The following is a 20,359-nucleotide window of genomic DNA, read 5'->3' as shown; positions in this document are numbered from 1 at the left end:
TAGATCTATATGTATACCATTCGGGTTCCATAAGGAAGGTATATATAGAGAGACAGATATGTTACCATACACAATTATTATATTGAATGTATCAAATCTTAAAAGTCCATTTTCTGAAAATGTATTGGTTTTAAACAGATGAGACGAACTTAACGAAGTGCATAAAGATGAAGAAGAAAGAAAGACAAATAATAATTTTTTGTTTATTTTGAATATGTATGCGATGCGGTTTCGTACCATACGTCGAGAAAAAAACACATGCATGTTTGCACAATTAAAAATATTTAATGAAAACTTTAGTTATACTATATGTGTACACACATATAAAAGCTTCATTGTATGGATGGATATATAGATTATGTGTGTACCGGGCAACAATCAGAGGATAAGTTTTTAGATGAATTGAATATTTTATGGTAGGTATATACAATATACATGCGTGTGTTTAGGTGGTACAGATGTTTTTTTTCGTGTGATATCTTGTGTGTAGCTAAATATGTTGACTTTTCGATAAGGAGAATATTATTTGAAGGTATTTATAAAGGAAGAATTTAGGTTTTAAGTTCTTAGAATTTAGATTTCTATTTTGGATTTTTTTTCGGATTTTATTTTATTGATGTAACACACAATGTCCATGCTACAAATTCCGAATTCCTAATAAAAATTGTAAATTTTATTATGCACCCGAAAAGGTTCAATAAAAATAATTTTTTTTCTTCAAGAAATATTAAAAAACAAAATGAATTCAAGTGATTCATCAACAGACAACAAGTTAGGGTCATAATGCCCGAGAAGGAATGGTAGTTTATGCACTTAGCAGCGAAACTTTGTCTGGTGGTGGTTGATGGTTCATTTATGGACATTAATTGAATCAAACTTCGATGTGAATTTGGTGTTCCCTTTGGTGTTTAAGGTGGACAGTAAATTGTTTCGGAGTTTGTGTACATCGTAATAGGGTAACTTGGCCCCAATTTTCAATATAGGCAGTGAGTTGAATGATCAGACTTTAAAACGACATCACTTTTCGTCGAGAAAGACATGTCACTTTCCAGTGAGACTGTCCTTCCACTGATTGTAAATAGGGACTGGATATAGTGAGAGAAAACCTCCTGCCAAAAGAATTGGATAGTAAAAAATCGACGATCAACAGATATAATTTTTCGTGTATCTAGTGAGTACCGCTATTTCCGCTATGTGCCGCCCTCGTCGTGGTCAACAAATCAACAAATTTCTGAGGTCTACGAATGGAAAAATTTCGAGTTCGAAAATGGAGTAAGAAAATAGTTCTACTCGGTATCCGTACTTTATATGTAAAAATTTCCTTGCAAGCCTCCACTTAACTTACATTCCTTTAATAAAATGTATAAAAGAAGTTGATGGTACCGGTGGTGGATTCAATTTTAGTTAATTCTACCTCCCCCATATCTGATCGGCAAAAACAACAAAAATATTGGCAGTAAATTGTTGTCCTAAAAAAAGCTTCTAGCGGTCGGAGTACATGACTGAGCGACTAATTGACTGAATTTAATAAATTTTCTAATTTTCGTTTGTGCGAAAACGATGAACCATAAGATTCACGAGAACACAATAGCATCAGTGTGAATCCAATTAAATTACGAAAAAAAAATTTACTCTGCCCCCATTAAATTAGTCTTAAAACTCCGCAACGATCATCATCATAATTCATATTGTAAATGAATTTTATGGCTTTCATATTCAAACAACAACAGAAAAGAAGAAGAAGAACGAAACTATTAAAAAATGGCAACACAAAATTTCTTCCATTTTTATTATTTTAAAATTTTATTTTATTTGAGAGCAGTAAAAAAAAATTAAATTTCAAAATGATATCTATGGCCCGACGAGTATTCATTTTCATAAATTGTGTTTCAGTGTTTCAAATGGCTGTGAGAACATTTTGCGATAAATTCATTTGGTTTTATTTGTCACTTTTGTTGTTGTTGTAGTTTTTAATTTTTCCTCTCGCATACAGAACAGACAGAAATGTAATACACTTCAACGACACATATTTCTAGTGTTGGATAAAATTTCATTTTGGGTCACATTCTGCAAACGTTTGCCTTTTGTTTGGTGAAAAATTTAAGAAAAAAAAAATTAAACAAATGAAAAATGAAACCGCTGTTAGAACGCAACGATTAATAAATTCTAGCAACAACATCTCCAGAGTATATCAAATCCACACATTTATATCTATTCCGACAATAATGTCAATAGAATCAATTTTAATTGAGTCATAAATCAATAAAAATGATCGGCGAAAAAAATCTGTGTCCCCAAAGTAATCGAATTCATATTCAAAATCACTTCGGAAGACGCCAAATTACAAGATGATCAAAAGATTTTTTTTTTCAAATAAATTCACTCAATTGATAGATAGACGCAGTGGCTTTATGAATTCATTTTTTTTCTCGTTGGTGAACAACTGAATATTATCTTTCGACTGAGTTTTTTACGTTAAATTGAATATGAGAATGAAGATCAACATTTTTATCGGTGAATTTGGTGAATGAATTTTCGACGGATTATCATAATAAATTGAATGTTGCGTCGTTTAACGATTCTTGCTTTGATGAACGTTTTCATTAAATTACTCGTTTCTTTTGTGGATAGTCAACACGATTATACGATGTCATAAAAGCCATAAAAGAATTGTGCGATTTACTAATCGAATTATGATTGATTGGTAGCGAAGTTTTGTAAAGTGTTTTGAATGTGTGGTCCATATGAGGAATGAAGGTGTAGTGAGTGAAAACGAAACTCAGTTAAATCACTGAATGAAAACAATGATTGGCTACAAAAAAAATGCAGCGATTTCACTTGACTAACTAAAAGATTTGTGACTCGTCTGGTTTCAATTTTGATAAAAGTTTGAGGATTGGTGGTAAGGCTGAATTTCAAAGTGCTGCTACCATTGATTCCTTAAATTATGGTTTATCAAAAACGAATTCGAAAAAAAAACAAACATTGAAGTGAGGTTTCTCTTCAAAGCTAGGGTCCTTCCCGATTAGATTTTAGACAAGAAAAATTTGAACATCATCAAACTCCTACAAAACGACACTCGAAAATTATACCAAATGAACAAAGTTATCGGGTTTTTGAATCGACTGACTCTTTTAAAAAAAAACCTTTGAGTCGACCGAAATCATTTTACTCTCAATCGATTCGAATTTCTCTGACGATCAGTTGTCAGAAATTCGGAGCAATTTCATCGAAATCAACACCGAATTTCGAGTTTCGTGCAATTTATCTCTCACTTGAAATTTGAAACAACGGATCACGCTTAGACAAACAATAAACGAAGAGAGTCTGAGTTCTAGTAATCACAAAAAGACAAAACAAAAAAAAAACTGAGTGTCCATGTGACACCTATGTTTACATTAACTTTTGTAGTGCAATTGTCATCAGAAAAAACATTGTGTTTAGGACGCAGAGAGATCAAATAGTTATTTATTTTATGTTCTATCATCGAAATGCGAAACAAAAGATAAAATTTGCGTTGAGTTTGAATGTACGATACACTGGATATAAATGTACTGTAACGTTGTAATATGATCTAATAAAATGCAATGCGATTATGTTCAATGTTCAATGTTCACATTAGCAATAACACATATCTAGCCTGATGGGCTTTATTGGAGCAGAAATCATTTGCAACTTGACTTGAAGTAGATCAAGTTTTCGTATAAATAAAAAAAAACAGAAAAATAGAAATAGAAAAATAAATTCACTTACCGGCAGTATGGGCAGGATGGTAATAAATGCGAAACAGTAAATAGCCCAAGTAATCCTATTCATGATGGTTGTCTTGTTGAAATATATTATTGATACACGAAATTTCGGCTGGATTATTTAAATGCGCGAAGGAGTTTTAGTGTTATAGAAAGGAAGGAATTTGAGAGAATTGCCGTGCATGTAATTTTTTGAATGGAAAAAACTCAAAAAATATTTTTCAAATTCGTTTGTGTAATCGTAAACATGTTGCACACAATTTTGTTTTGTTTAATTAATTTGGTTTATGGCTGGTTGTGTGTTTTCTCGCACTTAGGTTGGAGCTGATCCTTTTAACTTTATTCTTTGCCAAATCATTGCCGAAGCGATTGTTTAACGAAATTTTTGTTTTTTTTTTCTCTTAAATTCTTTTTTATTTTTGGCTTCTCTTTCTAAGCGAGCACAACTTTGTCGGACTTTTTATTTTATTTAATTTACAATTTTTAGGTTTATGTTGGTTTTAAAGCACACGTGAAGAACTTTTCTTTTCTTAATTTTTTCTCTCTTTTTTATTATTCTTTAAAAAAACTGTGATAAATATTCCTTCTTTGTATAATTGGTTAAAATTGTCAAAGAACGTGTCCGTAAAAGCAAAACGCCTTTCATATATAAATTGTAAATAAATCACATTGTTTTCATTCCCATCGAAACAACCAGAGGAATTGTGTAAAATATCGATGCACACACACGCGTAATCCAAATCAATTTGCGATAATAATAAAAAGAAACTATTTTCGAGCCACCATCATATCCTTTCGATCTTTAATATTGAAAAATACAAAAGACCCACACTTTTCGCTCTTTTTTCAATTTTTTTTATTCTAACGATAAATTACAATTGCAAATCACTTTTCTCATGCACTAATCATAATTTCCAATCACAAATTCATATCCTTTCGTAATTCTATTTTAAATAAATTTAATTAATTTAAAAAGAAATATCGAATGCCACAACCGATTCTCTGCTCTTTTTTTTCAAAACGTCTATCAAAACCGAATGACCGACATCGATCACGCATACTTCAAAACTGACGATGGATTCCTTTTACAACACTCTCTGTGGATATGATGCTTACGATTTTTGTTGTTGTTGTTGTTTACCCCCACCAGTCGCATTTCGGAATGCACAGAATACACAGTGTGTAATTGTACATGTATACAACACACACCGTGTGATACACGAAAACCGGCATATACCTATCGAGGGGAAATCAAGTGAACACATTGCACTAGATGAAATGTACGTATACGAAACCGGCATTGTGTAGGGGAAATGGGGGACTAAATTCTTGGATTTTTTAGTTTTGTCAAGTTGGTTTTTCTTTTACGTACTGGCTTGATCCGAGAGATTGTTGAGCTTAGTGATATGTACAAACAGCTAAAAAGATATGGTTTTACGTAGGGCTGTCGCGCATAGTAAATATTTCAACCGATGTGTGTCGCTACCACCGAATTTCATTGAAGATTTTTAGTTTTGTTGATTTTTTTCTCCTATCCCATACAACCGGTTGTTTCATTTACGTATTTTGTAGGATATTCTACGTACTGCCGTAAAACGTATACGACGTCGTGAATATGTATTTGGTTGAATATTTATACAGGAAAGCTGTTCCGAGTTTTTTTTTTATTTAGTTACTATAGTTGTGTTGATCGTTCGAGAAATCCAACCCTCAAAAATGAGAACAGGGAACCTCTGAGTTTGTAGTAAATATCCATTTTGTAATCAGGTCTTGGATTTTGTTTGATAAAAATGTTTCGAACGAAAAAAAAAATTACGTTTTTTTCTTCGTGTATTCCGGAGACAGATGCACATTTTGTTATACACATCAATGTTGAGTATATATACTTACACGCATACTGTATCCGATCGAAATGCTATCGGTTTGTGTAGTTTTACGTTTTAGAATAAATGCCGAGTTATGAGCGTTGAACAACCAAACACAAATACATGGAAAAGAGAGGTAGCTTGATGGACGATATAATGCAAAGGTAATATAAATTTTATATCTCATCGGTACACCGGGTGGAATTGTATTGTTTTGTTACATGAAATGGAGAAACCTCGTTTTGCGTTCAGCAACTTCTTTAAATTTGTTACATGAAATAATCGGTTCAGTTCGAATCACTTTATTTATTTTGCATTTTAATTTCGGCTAATTGTGTTCGTCGTAGAAATCTGTGTCAATACTGATTTTGCCTTGTCCTATGAACCTGTTAATACAGTATTTGAAGCACGTATTTTTGTAACAGCCGAAAATTTTACCACTGTGAACAAACGTCAACGGCTACGAAGTTTATATGAAAAAAGAAACTTAACAAAAACAAAATTCCGAATTTTTCTAAACACATTTTCTTCAAGTTGATTTCACACACAATCTGTACTGAGTGCGTTTATCAATTTCGGTGTCACCCGCTTCGTGGTTGTCTTAACAGGGACTAACGTAAGGATTTTCCCGTGGGTGGGAATTCGACGAAAGGGTGCAGAAATGACTTACTAATTCTTACTTAGAGGCGCCAAAAATAATGATTAAAAAAAGTCGAATTTTTCCTAGGGAGATTTGAAACACATTTTTCTTCCACTTCTGAGCCCTTCTTCTGGTGAAAAAGCCCGCGTTTGTTTTGTTGTCATTTAATTTGATTTCCCATTTTGCAGAAAAATTTTAGATCTCACAATTTCTTGATAATTTTGCCATTTGGCAAAACATTAAACATATATGCAGTAATCATCTGCGAAAAACGTCTTTTCACTATGACTTACGTTACAATCAAATCTGAAGTGAATATGTAATAGAGGGTAGGACTCAGCACGCTTCCTTGTGGGACTACTGCAAGGATATGAGCGAGATATCCTAGATTTCTGACAATTTGGTACAAAGAACGTTTTTGTGGAAATGATTGAACAATTTTAATAAGATAGAAAGGAAACTTTCGAAGGAACATTTTGTGTATTAGACTCTTATGCCATGTACTATCAGAGGCCTTCTCTATGTCAAATGTGAACAATCCTGTAGAGTTTTTCTTATTTAGAGCTTGTTGGATATGATTAGCTACCCTGAAAAGTTGATGATTCGTCGAATGACCAGCTCGAAATCCGAGCAACAAACAAAGATGTTGTTGGTTTTAATAAAAAGTCGTAATCGATTCAAAATAATTTTTTCAAAGTATTTTGCTGATGGAGTTTGGCAGGCTAATTGGTCTGTAGTTGCTAGCGCCTGATGTATCCTTAAGGAATGAAGACTGCTTTTGCAATTTCTAACCAGCCTAGTAATCTTCCACAGTTGGTTAGAGTATTTTATCAACTGAGAAAGTCTGTCGTTCCACCTTTCCTTATTGAAGAATTTAAATTGAGCTCTGATCAATTTGTTGAGATGGTTAATTTTCTTGTCAATGCTGAGGACATGGTTTCGCAGCACTGTCGATTTTTGTAATTTCTAACTGATATTAACTTTATTATCGTGTTGTTTAGAGTCGGCGAGCCGGGTGGAATTAAAAAGAATATTTTTCGGTTGTATAATATGTTGGTTTGTTGCTTGTGGCGCAATATGGTAAAAAAAGGCAAATGCGTTATCGATGATGATGAGGAATGACACACGAATATCTAGTTGTACACATCATAATTTTAAATGCGATATCATCCATGAGGGTAATCAAATCGTAATACATACGGACCAATATGAACTCAAATTTTTGAGAGCAAACTTACCCGTGTCGTTTTAGATTAATGCGCATTTTCGGAACCGTGGGGTCGTCTGTTTTACATTAAGTTGATCGAACACAAGTTGATTTCTGTTCAATAGAATATTTTTCAATAGGAATTTCCAAATAGTAAATCGAAGCAATAGATGCGCTCAAACCCCAAATCATTACGGTCATCTGCTATCGTCAGCGACACCAAAAATAAACGGCGAGCTCTTACGATTGTTGCTTTTTATAGTAAAATGAATGTTGAAACAAATGAAGTAAAAGATTCGGAACAGAAGTAACCAATTTTGCTACCTGTGAAATGGTTAAGGGATCTGATACTGAATGTACGTTTCATTTAGTAGCAAGATTCCAGATCTAAGACTCCAGATCGGAAAAAGTATTGAAGTTTGAAACATCATTTATGACTGCAAGTCTTACAACTTATTGAGGTACAATTATTAAACGTAAAGCCAGTGCAGAATTAGCAACAGCTGAACATATCCAGATGATCGACAAATACAATACCTTTGTATCGAAAACAATTCAAAGGCAAGCTACATACATAACGTTAAGGTCATCTATATGCGCGCATAACACGTATGTAGTAAACTCATTGTTTAGAATGTGTTTTGATTGCATATTATACAAGTAGAGTGTGTTTGTTGATCAGCTGGTGAAGTTCAGCTGTTGCTGATTCTGTACAAGCTTTACGTTTAATAATTGTGTAGAGGAATTTTTTTGAAAGTGGACCAGGCTCCATCGGAGCTATTTTTTAGCGACACTTTATTTACATACCCAGATAGCCCTTGGCCCTAATTGTCTAAAACCACAGTCGTTTAATTTTAATATTCGTTTATTGGCTAGTAAGCTTCCACCAAAAGTCGAAAAAGTGTGTTTTTTGTACGTGATTTACTGCCGCTACAGACTGTGGACTATAATTGTAAAGCTCGGTTAAAACCCTATCAGGGCATCCACAGATCTAAAGATAAACATTCTCCGGGTGCGAGATATTCTCTTTTGAAGTTCATCAAAATTTCCGGCCTTTGACTGAAACATTGTTTTTTGTCATTTTCGAACATGTAACATATCTGTGGTTGCCCCGGATGTACCGGAGAATACCTATCTGATGAACCCCCACACATATATGTATTTTCATAGCCTGTAGCGTCAATCAAGTACAAAAAACACCCTTCTTCGACTTTTGGTGGGAGCTTACTAGCCAATAAACGAATATTAAAATTAAACGACTGCGGTTTTAGACAATTAGGGCCAAGGGCTATCTGGGCATGTAAACAAAGTGTCGCTAAAAAATAGCTCCGACGGAGTCTGGTCCACTTTCAAAAAAATCCCTCATACCATCAGGCTTCGGATAAATTTTGACTCAGGCGAAGGTCTTAAGTCTATGAATTCTTATATGAAGAGCTAAATTTCACTCATTTAACCTGTTACAGACGGCAAGCATATGACCACTGTTATTATCGGGTCTATTACTTCCATCGATCAAAGTATTTCTATTCTTTTGATTTCAAATCTTGTACTTCAATTTTTTTAATCTCAATATATACATTATACTAATATATTACTCAAAACCAATTTTAATGGATCTACAAAATAAGGAAGTTTTCGACTCAATTTATAGTTCTGAACCGGAAACATCAAACCAATTAAAATGTTTTCTCGTAAATGTCAATGTAATCACACGTTTTATTGATAAAAGCATAACAATTAGCAATTTCCAAATAAAGAAACCAAAAAAATATAATTAAAATGGCTTGATGAACACTGAACACTGATACTGTACGCAACACATGCACTGTCACGTTCGAACGTAAAACGAAAAAATAAATTTTACATTTTCATAAATTTAGCGTCACCCAGACACACTTTACTTATAGGTAGCGGCTATACCCACCAATTTGGCCGAGAAAAGAAAAAGTTAAAACCATCAGCATTACTTTATCATTCAATTATCCATTAATTTTAGCATCACCCAGAGCCACGCGACTCTCTCATCATACAATTTCACATGCAATTATTTATATATTGCGTTGATCTCGTTGGATCATTTCTGATCAACGAAGAGTGTGTGTGCTGTGCAGAGTCAACGTTGATATCAATTGCATAACGTATATATGCCGACAATTTTTGGCTTGCTTGTCCATGTCCATGTTATATTGTTATACCTGATGGGTTGCGATTCGATCATTCAATGACCGCGTAAATGGGAAAATTGGTTTCATTTTAGTGAAAAGATAACATTTGAAACGAGCCACAACGAATCGGTTTATTGATGTACGTTGGGCGACAGTGTAATGACACGAAAATACATCGAATATTAAAGGTCTCTTCAGTTCTCGAACGAAGCAAATGTCGTTCGCGAAACGAGACACCAAAATCTGGTTTTTAATGAAAGGTTTTTTGATGATATATTGCGAGAACGCATCTTGCATTTTATTACATTTTCCTTATGGAATAATAATGATTGATTAGCAATTTCTTGTTGAACGTCATGTTGGTCCGTCTTTCAGGCGGAGTGGAATGAAAATGAAAATTGGAAGACCAAAAGACTCAATTTACTTTCATTGAACGTGTCGGTAGCGACCTTAGCCGGATACTTTTGAGATCGAATTACCGATTCAAATGAAGGTAAAGCTGCATTTGCATAAAAATCAGAATATAAGACACACACTTGGGTAACGACAGATACTTTCACAGAGGTGGTGTTGTAGAACGACAGCTCTCATCTCTATCTATTTCTACTAAGGCTCGAAACAGGTCAGGTATAAGAAAAACACATGACCTGACCTGACCTTCAGGTTTCCGATGAAATTTCAGGTCAGGTTTCAGCCTTATTACTCGCTTCCGGATTGAGAATATTTCGTGAGGATAATGAAGAAAGAGAGTTTTGTGATATTTTAATTGGAGTCTTAACGACGGACAAGTGTAGAGTTGGAGACGGAGGAGATTCAAAAGGAAAAAATAAATGAATTCGGAAACGAGTTTTTATTATTGCGGTTATTTCGCTACAGACTCATGACGTTGAAATGCCTGCTGTCTCAGAGCATTTAATCTTTAAATGTCATAAAGTGAAAGGTTTACATGTGTATGTCATGTGTGAACAATGGTAATTTAACGCAAACGATCACCTTTGCTTTATTTCGCGCATTTCGCGGTACATATACGCACTCATCACGTACGTTCAAATTTCTTTCTTAATGAAACATTTAATCTAAAAAAGAGTGGTGGAAAGAGTGTACGCATTGCACACACACACTCGACGGTGTTTCATTGATACAATGTGTGCTTGCATCTCAAATTTGATAATACTGAGTGTCTCAAAAAATCATTATTTTTTAAGACACTTAACAATTGCGAGATGCTTTTAAAACAAATAAGAAAAAGTTGAGAACAAGCATTACAGACAGGCTGTGGTTAAATTTATTCATTTCAACCATACGAACATCGATAGCAAATGAAGGAATGAGATAAATCTTCGGAGAATAAATTTATTTATTCAGGGCGCACACGTCGAGCAGGTTTTTTTTATATCACTTTAATTGAAGCTTACTGACCGAAACTCGCGATTGCGTGTGTCTGGTAGATTAATGGGTAAATATTTGGGTACCCTTTAAGGTTCGTTTAAGCATTATTTCAATCGAAAATTCTGTTAACATTATTGTCATTAAACAATCTTGTACTTCAATCGAACGACATTATTATAGCTCTTGATAATTCTGTTCAAAACGACCGTACGATTTCAATGATTGATTTAATGATTCATTGAAACTGGTAGTATCTTTAAAAACCGACTTAAGATTTTTATTCGATCTAAATTAACACAAATTATAGACGGAAAATATTCTAAGCAACAGAATCATCGTTCAATCCCCGATTTTATTGCTTAGTACTACTCTTAATCACTGAAGAATTTTACATTTTTTCAATTTCTAGCGAAGATTAAAAATCTAATCCCGAAAGGAATTACTTTTTGAAAGTCATCCCCACGGTCCTAAAAATAGTAATCCCAAAATTTTTATCTGCAAATATATCTAATTGTCATGAAAAGTGATTCTGAGAGTAAAATGGTACCATCAACGCACTCCAAGAACACGCAAAAGAACCGGATTTAATTAAGAGGTCTCCCCGACGCAGTAGTCCAAAATTCTCATAAAAATTCTGTCTTTTACGTTGGTATAATACTACTGCGTTACGCACGTTCCATAAAAGGACCAAAATTACACTTAATAAAATCTGCTCCTCTGCCTGCAAAATGAAGTGTGACCAACTCTATAATCGTTATTGTGCTAATCCCGAAAAAAATCCAAAGAAATTAACCAAAATAAAAACATGCAAACCCTTCAATTGTCACCCTAGGAAGATGGTGGACCATTAATAGTAGATTACAGCAGAGCCTATAGGTTTCTTCCATCGTACGGTAAAAACGAATTTTGACAGGCCGAAAACAACCGACCGTCATCCACAGAAGCAAACATAACCGCAACTTAAACAAATTTCTTCGTTAAAACTTCAAAGTGAGGTTGTGTTGGCTTCTCTGTGGATGACGATTGACATTTTGAACGACCTTGGAAGAAACCTATGTAAATTAGTAATACATGTGTGCGATGTTTGTGGCGTGTGAGCCGAAGGCGAAAACTACGAAACAATTTTGCATAGGTTTGTTCCAAGTAACTGTAAACACGAACTTTGACAACCCGAACAACGACAATTTCATCCATAGCAACGTCGCTTACGTGATATTTCATACAAATCGAGCAACGTCGCCTACGCGATTTACACTGAGATATTATTGAGGTTATGGTTATATGGATGAAATTTGACAATTCATATGGCCTTGGAACAAACCTATATAAGCAGCATTTCGGAACCTTTTCACTTCTAAACATATTGCACTAAAATTACATTTTCATTTAGTAGGCATCGGTCGTGCCTGCCATTTCGGCGATATTTATTTGACTTCTTTATTGTTGTCATTCTCAGTTTCAGTGATTTTTTTTTGATTTTGTTGTTTCAAATTATAAATTCAGTTGTGATTTTAGTGTTTTCTTAATTGTATTGATGGCACGTGTACCAAAAAATAGTTTTGCCTGCGTAAATTCCAATTTATATCGTGGTTTGTGAGACGTGAAAACATAAACAAAATCATCGAAAAATTTCCGACCAGAGCATGTAAATGATCGCGCATAGGATGTTAGTCATCGAAAAACCTAACATGTAAATTTCATTTATCTGTCTAGAACGATAATCTCGAGCTTATACCTCTAGGGAGTTTTTGTTTATCTCGATATATCTGTTCTCGACAGATAAAATATGATATGCACCTATTGCCAGACTGTTATTTTGACGTGTAGGCATTATGGCCCACGCCTTCGGCTAGGGCAATAATGTCCTACACGTCAAAATATCAATCTTGGCAACAGGTGCATAATATATATTACATTCTCATCGCAGACAATGTAAATACAACGTACAGGATGCCTACACACAACGCACTTCAACCAAAAGTGGTATTCTAAATAGGGTACTGAAACTTGACAGTGCTCCATACAAAATTTTACACTGTAAAAAGGGTGGGGATAAAATTTCATACAAAATAGTACTCTATTTGGCAGGCGTCATAAATAGCACTTTTGCTTGAAGTGCGTTGCTACACATTCAAAAAACAACAACAACAACACTTAGTAATTCTCGTTACGAAAACTAATATTGTCACTCGTCGGCAAAAATGACGATGATATCGTTGATAACGCTGGCAATCCCTAAATATATAATAATTTATATGACAAATCTGGAACATTTATAACTAACTGTTCTTCAAGACAAGATTATTGTGACCTTCATGCAACATAAAATTTAACACGTCTAATGTACATGATTCTGCAATTTTTAATTTCGACTTAAATAGAGACTAATCTTAGCACAAAAAAAATAATTTTTTATTAAGAATGTGTTTGATAATTCTCAATCTTTAACTTGACTTATTAAGTAGATTTTGAGTTTTGTTTCTCTGAGAGATGTGCGTGCCGACGTTTTTTCAAATCCCAGCACAGCCCAACCCGCCCGAAATTGACAACTTCAAAACCCGACCCGACCAAATTTTCTCGGCCCATGTTTTTTATACTCAGTATGATCTGTGGCTGTTAATTTAGGGAATATGTAGATGAGCATGACATAAAACAAATCGATCGTTTATCAATTACAAAGTAAAGATTTCGAAGTTGTCGTTGTGTCGAAATTAGTACGTGAATCGGCTCGGCCCGACATTTGGCTTCGGTTATCCAAACCTGCCCGACCCTGATTATCTTTTTGGGAATAGTCGCGGTAGACCGGCTCGCACTTCTCTAGTTTCTCTGGTTTCTTTCCCACTCTTTTTAAATGACTATTTGTCGCCAAGATAAGTCATTTGCAATTTGCATGTAACATTAAGTTTTTGGAGCAAACCAAAGTAGGTTCTATAGTCTCTATAGTGAAAATAATTTGATGCCCAAACTCAAATTGAAGTAAATTCTTTTTGAATATTCACTGGATCTACCATGAATAAAATACTTATTGCCTTTGCGGCTCTGATTGCTGCAGCATCTGCTTTTCCATTTGGATTGAGAGGTGAACCTAGTGTGTTGGCTGAATGGGAAACATATAAGGTAATTGTCGAAAATAGCTATTTTTCAGTTAAGTGTCTAAATGGTGGTGTTTTGCGCACTAGATGTGAGATACGAGCGAAGCGATTTAGACACGGTATTGGTCAAAATATTCATAATTTTCATCAGCGTTTTACAGTTGTGTGACACACTCGCAAGTTTGAGTGTCCTATTTTTGCTTCAAGTGTGTTATTTTCATTCAAACACGCATAATTCCGTAAATACGACAAAATCCCACTATACATGATCGCAGTCGCATTATGTCAAATTCGTGCGAAAATTTAATTGTCTGTAAATCGTTTCCATTTGCTAGATTTGCTAACTAGTTTGTTGCTGAGAATTATGAATATTTTGATCTTACAGTAGATACAAAAAGGACTGATTGAAGTTCATCACGAAACATTTACAGACCGCCCATAATAAGTCATATACTGCATCTGAAGAAAATTTCCGGTACAACCTTTACTTGGCAACCAGGGCTGGAGTCGAAACTCACAACAAATTGTATGAAAACAATCTCGTTTCATACCGAAGAGAATTGGATCAATGGGCTGATGCTAAATTGAAAGAAATTACCGTTCCAGGGGCAGACAAGGTGACCGATGCCGAATGGAATGAATACAAGGTATACAAGCAATCCTCAGAATTTTGATTCAAGCACTCAGTTAAAACGTTTTCAACCTGAATGCAGGAAACATATGGCAAACGATATTCCGACGAGCAAGACGAATTCCGTAGAACACTTTACTCCAGAAAAGTAGACGAATTTGCCGATTTTAAGAAACTGTACGAGAATAATATCGTTTCGTGGTCTAAGAGAGTCAACCAATTCACTGACCATACTAACAATGAAGGTCCAAGTTTCGGTTTAATTATTCCACGCACAACATTACCACTAGCAACGATTGATGCAACTGGCAGAATCACACTTCAAACTACAGAGCGCCCCTAAAATACTCGTACATTCAAACATAACTCCAAATTCTTATTGAGCATAGATATGTGGGCTCGGGCTAGTAAGTCGTGTTGTATAGTTAGCTGAGCTCATCAAAATTGTTCGTTTAGATTTTTCTTTTGCTTAGCTAAGCACGGCTATTTCAGCATTTTCGACACAGAACGTTATTCTAAGCGAATTGTTGTTCTACAGTGTGTCTGTAAAAACTACAGATTTTTTTATAAAATTTATTGTGTCATAACTAGGTCCCACTTTTTGGACAATAAAATTGTGAGTAATCTCATTTCATTTTTTATTGTTAAACTTCCGAAGTATCACAAATTACTGATACAAAAATCTGCATTTAAAACTACATGACTTCATGTAAATGACAATAGTTTAAGAGTGGTATCGCTAAAACTTCTGATGATTTTATTAACTTTAAGAACAATGGTTCTCCAATTTTAATGAGTTATAGCTCGAAGGCATGTCAGAGGGTCCCGAAAACAGTTTTTCGGTTATAACTCAAGAAATAATTATTTGAAATTACTGTAATGTTTTACTAATATCGGCCTTGGAAAACCCTACAGGTAGAGTATAGGCACATGTTGCAAGAACATCCACGAGAGTTATGACTAACAATATAGTAAATGTTCAGAGAGTCCGCCTTCCCTGCAGCATTGCTGTTCCGCGGAATCCTAGATTTGAAAGACGAATCTAGGAAAGCATTGTTCCCCGATTGCCTGAAGATTTGGCGATATCACCAGTGCCTATATTCGCGAAAAAATTTTCACGAATTTTCTCAAATTTTCACGATTTTCTCAAATTTTCACGATTTTCTCAAATTTTCACGATTTTCTCAAATTTTCACGATTTTCTCAAATTTTCACAAAAAACGTTTTGCGAAAATTCACGAAAATTTGAGAAAATTCGTGAAAATATTTGCGCGAATATAGGCACTGCTCTTAACAAAATCTTTGGAAAAATTGAACACAATACTTTGGTTTCTATGAGGCGCTGCATACACAGTTTTTCCGTTAAGGTAGATGAGAGAAAGAAGAAAGAATTTTGACGGATCTTATGTTCCAATAAGTGTTGCCGAGAATATCAACTTGTCATTATTCGATATCGAAGTAGCGATACACGCACTCGATTGGAAACGTGGATTGAAATTGCACTGAAATATCAACGACACAAGAAACGCCGACTTTCTGAAAAAACGGCGAGTTCCTGAAGAAGCGGTGAGTAGTCGTCGATTCTTCAAGAACTCACCTCTTCTTTAGGAAATCATTTTTTATCATTTTGTAGAAGGAAATATTGTACAAAATTATAAAAAGACGACTTCCTGAAGAATCTTTGACTACCTCCTTTTCAGGAACTCTTCGTTTTCTTCAGAAAGTCGTCTTTTCTCGTTTGGTAGATTTTTCAGTGCATCATCAGTCGCTTGGCCAATATGGCATGATTTTCAAAAATCGTATAAGAGTGGAAAAATAGCGACCGGATCGAAAGTATCGCGACTCGTTCCTGTTTTCAAAAGGAAAGTTGCCAAAACTTTGTGTTAAAAACTATAGAGTCATTGGCATTCAAACGATACGAATTAAAATCTGTGAAATTGCCGTTAAATGTAAAATCAGTGAAAAGATCCATAGTGTGGGTGTTAACGTCCAAAAGGTACACTTTTGGTTAATCTCAAATTGAGTCTTTGGGTTACGTATAGTATCCCAGGAGGAACATTTGTGGAAGGGGTGCCAAAAAATTCCACTTGAAAATATCGAGTTATTCAGGAAAAACTGAAAAATTTTAGGCAAGCATTTTTTCGTTGTTCTACCAAAACTTGAGGTTCAAAATTTTTTCTTGTAAATTTACTTTTCCCATTTTCTGGACACTCCAAAACTCCAAAATCACTTAAAACCAGTGCTATTTATGAGTACTATTTTGTATGAAATTTTATCACCACTCTTTAGCCCCGTACGAAGTACGAAGGGGCTTATAGGATTACGATGCCGTGTGTAATTGATGGAATTCGAAGCAGACGGTAAGGGCAAAGTGTTTGCCTATGTTCATAGATGACGAATCCGCAATAAAAATTTAAGCCGTCTGTCCGTCTGTCCGTCTGTCTGTCACGTCGATATCTTGAGTAAATCAAATCCGATTTAAAAATTTTTTTTTTCCTGAAAGATAGTCAAAATAGTGAGGCTAAGTTCGAAGATGGGCGATTTTGGGTCGACCACTCCCGACCTGGGGCCCCATATGTGATTTAACGTTTTCCGAAGATATCTCTGGCCATTTAAAGGCTACACTTGTAAGTGATACGTCAAATGAAAGGCATTTACAATACCGATCGACGAAAAAAAAGTTTATGGAAATTGGATGACCGACTCGTGAGTTAGACCCCTTGGTGTGAACTAGGTACAGGGCGGCAACCCGTTTTTGCTTGAACGTTGGCCAAATTTGAACGGATTTAGATAGATTTTGCTTTATTAGATAGGTATTGACCGTACCAATCAGGGAAAAAAAGTTTATGAAATTCGGTTCACCGGAGCGTGAGCTAGGTCTCTTGGAGTGAGCTTATATGAGGCTACTCGGCCGTAGAGTGAAGGTGGTGTTTTTTTTAAATATCACGAGTAAAATTTGACCAAATTTCATGATTTTTTTTTTGTTTGAAAGGTACTAACGAATGTAAATCAGCCGTACTACTTTCCACCTCCTAACAAAATGGCCGTCGGCCGCCATTTTGGATTTTTGTAAAAACAATATAAATCGGTGAAAATAATTCTAACAAAGTTATTGATCAGTGGGAAGTGATTAGGTATGTTTGTGTGGTGTTTCAAGGATCCCAAATATGGATATCTATTTATAAATATATACAGCTATATTGAGCTATATAACGGTGTAGATAGTTCTTTTGAGCTATATACTAGCATATTTATTAGTAAAATGTTTATTTATAGGTAAATATAGGTTAATATATAGGACTGAGGAAATTGTAGGTCAATTTGAAATTTGTGTTACGTTTGAAAGGAACATCGTACGGGGCTTCGTAATTGCGCTATGCGCAATTTTTAAGACGTACAAATTTCATAAGAATTTTACTTTACCGACGTTTACGGGAAGAGTAGGGCTACGGACGAACTAGGGTCACGTGCGCAATAGATGTACGGGTTTGCACGGGGCTCAGTCGCAGCAAACGCTCCGACTGTTCTGACGGCTCGTTTTACAGTGTAAAATTTTGTATGGAGCACTGTCAAGTTTCAGTACCCTATTTAGAGTACCACTTTTGCTTGAAGTGCGTTGTTGAAACCAAACCAAAATTGTTGGGAGTCGCACTCAGTTTTGTAATATTTTGGCATAGATTGTGAGTGTATTTATGATGAATCGGCCTATTGGCCATACCAGTCCTTTTATTGTTGGTCACTTTGGTAAATGCCGAACGGCAAGACTTTTTTCGGTGTTGGAACGGGAGGAATGATAAGAGGGTAGTATAGGATTGCATAGCTTATTTTAGAATCTAAAATTTTAGATCCTCGGGTTATGTAAACATTTTTTCATTTTCTTTCACGAACATGAATGAACTTTTGGTGTAGTTACAGGTTGGTGTATAAATAATTGCTGTTCGAAACCGAAAAAAATCGTTTTTTTTATGTAATGAATTCTGAGAACCGTTATAAATATACATAGGAATTTCGTTTTAAAAGAATTGTTGTCATAATTGCACTTAATTTCCGTTTTCACCGTATTACAAATAATAATAAAAATGTTTTTTTTTCTCTCTGTTTTGTTTCACTGTATACTTACTTATGGACTGGCCAAAGAACGTTTTGTGATGTTTTCAAATATTTCCAAAACAATTTTATTGATTCAACCGATAAATTTTTAAAGCCTGACTGGTGAGCCAATCATACATAATTATTCGGTTGATGATTATGACTCGAGCAAGTTGATCATTTATGTTTCCTTCAAGTAAAAGATTCATTTTCTGTGCGTTTTTTTCATACATACGAACATATTTATCGTTTTGATGGTTTTGTTGGACTCTTAAATCGAACCTCTGTCTCTCTTTTTTACACATTTCGTTACAGTCATTTTTATTGAATGAAACGAAACCACGGCATCTGAAGATCAGACTCGTTTTTTTGTTATGTTTGTTATATACACACAGCATATTACGTATGAATGGAATACCTTTCATAATGCAACCGTTTATAGTTAATTTACAATTAACATAACACCGGAGGATTAAATCCTGTGAAGAATTTCTTTAAATAATATCGGGGATAAGTTATGCACATCAAATATTAATTATCGTCCGTTGAATGAGGAAATGTATGTTTGGTCCATTGTTGGATGGAACAATCAGCATTGTGGTGTTCTTATTCATACATAAAGACTCTCATGCTTTTTACAAATTCAACGCTGGACAGAATTATATGTTATGTGTTATGTGCATCCCATGTGATAGATTCTCGCATTATATAACAATAAACAACGACAATGGTGTCTTTTAGGTGTAATGAAAAAGATATTTTCGGATTTTCTTTATAATAATGCTCGGTATTTATGATGAATAACTGAATTTTAGGCTGTACTGGGTCTTCATCTTATGCACAACGATTTGTTATTGTAATGAAAAGACACACAGGCATTGAATGAGACTCAACTGGGATTCGTATTGTTGATTGCTTATAATGATATCAACGAATAATTAGAATGACAAAATCCAAACATTTAAAGTCGATTCATTCTTTACATACAATAATAATAGCCATTCTGGCACTGACAACGCTAATAACAGTGACTAAGGGGAGCCGCTAAAAACATATTTTTTCCAACGACGCAGCATCGATGTCTTTTCATTACCCTTTGAGAAATGTAATACAGGCCCGAACAATTCAATTCATTCAACCCGAATATATTACACTAGCCAAGCATTTCGCATTTTTTGAATGTAGACAAAAGGTGAATAGCGCATTGGATGGTAATCGGTACCCTGAGTGCGAAACACATCCGTTGGTCCGAATGACGTCTGTGGTTCCACTACAGCCGCTTCACCAAAATTGTAAAAAGAATTGTAAAAAGAAAAAGAACGGGGATTCGTATAGCAGGTCTCGCTGCACTGAATATGCATCCGTAGGTGCCAATCTATTTATGAGAAATTTGTGCCTTCTTTGATATTGTATACTAGCGATACATCGTATTTGTGCACATTATTCACATTCTTCTAATAAATTGAGAAATCGTATCCAAACCTTGAATTTTCATAAATAAACGGCAAGCGTATCGCGATATAACCAATAAA

The 20,359-nt window shown here is 34.8% G+C and overlaps 2 protein-coding genes across 2 annotated transcripts in view; one reads left to right on the top strand and one right to left on the bottom strand.

Moving 5' to 3' along the window:
* Window positions 1-4,813, bottom strand: part of LOC119075754 (neurogenic locus protein delta) — a 44,088-nt gene extending 39,275 nt beyond the window's left edge. The window contains exon 1 of the mRNA XM_037182291.1: window positions 3,754-4,813. Coding sequence (XP_037038186.1) covers window positions 3,754-3,816 — 63 coding nt within the window. The 5' untranslated portion in view covers window positions 3,817-4,813. The remainder of the gene's footprint in view (window positions 1-3,753) is intronic.
* Window positions 4,814-13,930: 9,117 nt separating this feature from the next.
* LOC119075755 lies at window positions 13,931-15,351 on the top strand. Its single transcript, XM_037182292.1, has 3 exons — window positions 13,931-14,132; window positions 14,539-14,754; window positions 14,821-15,351. The coding sequence occupies exons 1-3, from the start codon at window positions 14,025-14,027 to the stop codon at window positions 15,079-15,081; spliced, it is 585 nt and encodes a 194-aa protein (XP_037038187.1). The 5' UTR covers window positions 13,931-14,024; the 3' UTR covers window positions 15,082-15,351.
* The last annotated feature ends 5,008 nt before the right edge of the window (window positions 15,352-20,359 follow it).

The sequence above is a fragment of the Bradysia coprophila genome, unplaced genomic scaffold, assembly GCF_014529535.1.
Source record: "Bradysia coprophila strain Holo2 unplaced genomic scaffold, BU_Bcop_v1 contig_232, whole genome shotgun sequence".
Classification (NCBI taxonomy): Eukaryota; Metazoa; Arthropoda; class Insecta; order Diptera; family Sciaridae; genus Bradysia; species Bradysia coprophila.
The sequence above is the reverse complement of the archived record's forward strand: the minus strand, read 5'-3'. Positions and strand labels throughout refer to the sequence as shown.

What these genes read in the sequence shown, in the direction of transcription:
- LOC119075755 (XM_037182292.1), top strand. Translation starts at nt 14,025, where the DNA reads ATGAATAAAATACTTATTGCCTTTGCGGCTCTGATTGCTGCAGCATCT. An exon ending in CTGAATGGGAAACATATAAG is followed by an intron (nt 14,133 to 14,538) that starts GTAATTGTCGAA and finishes AAACATTTACAG; the next exon opens with ACCGCCCATAATAAGTCATA. An exon ending in CCGAATGGAATGAATACAAG is followed by an intron (nt 14,755 to 14,820) that starts GTATACAAGCAA and finishes ACCTGAATGCAG; the next exon opens with GAAACATATGGCAAACGATA.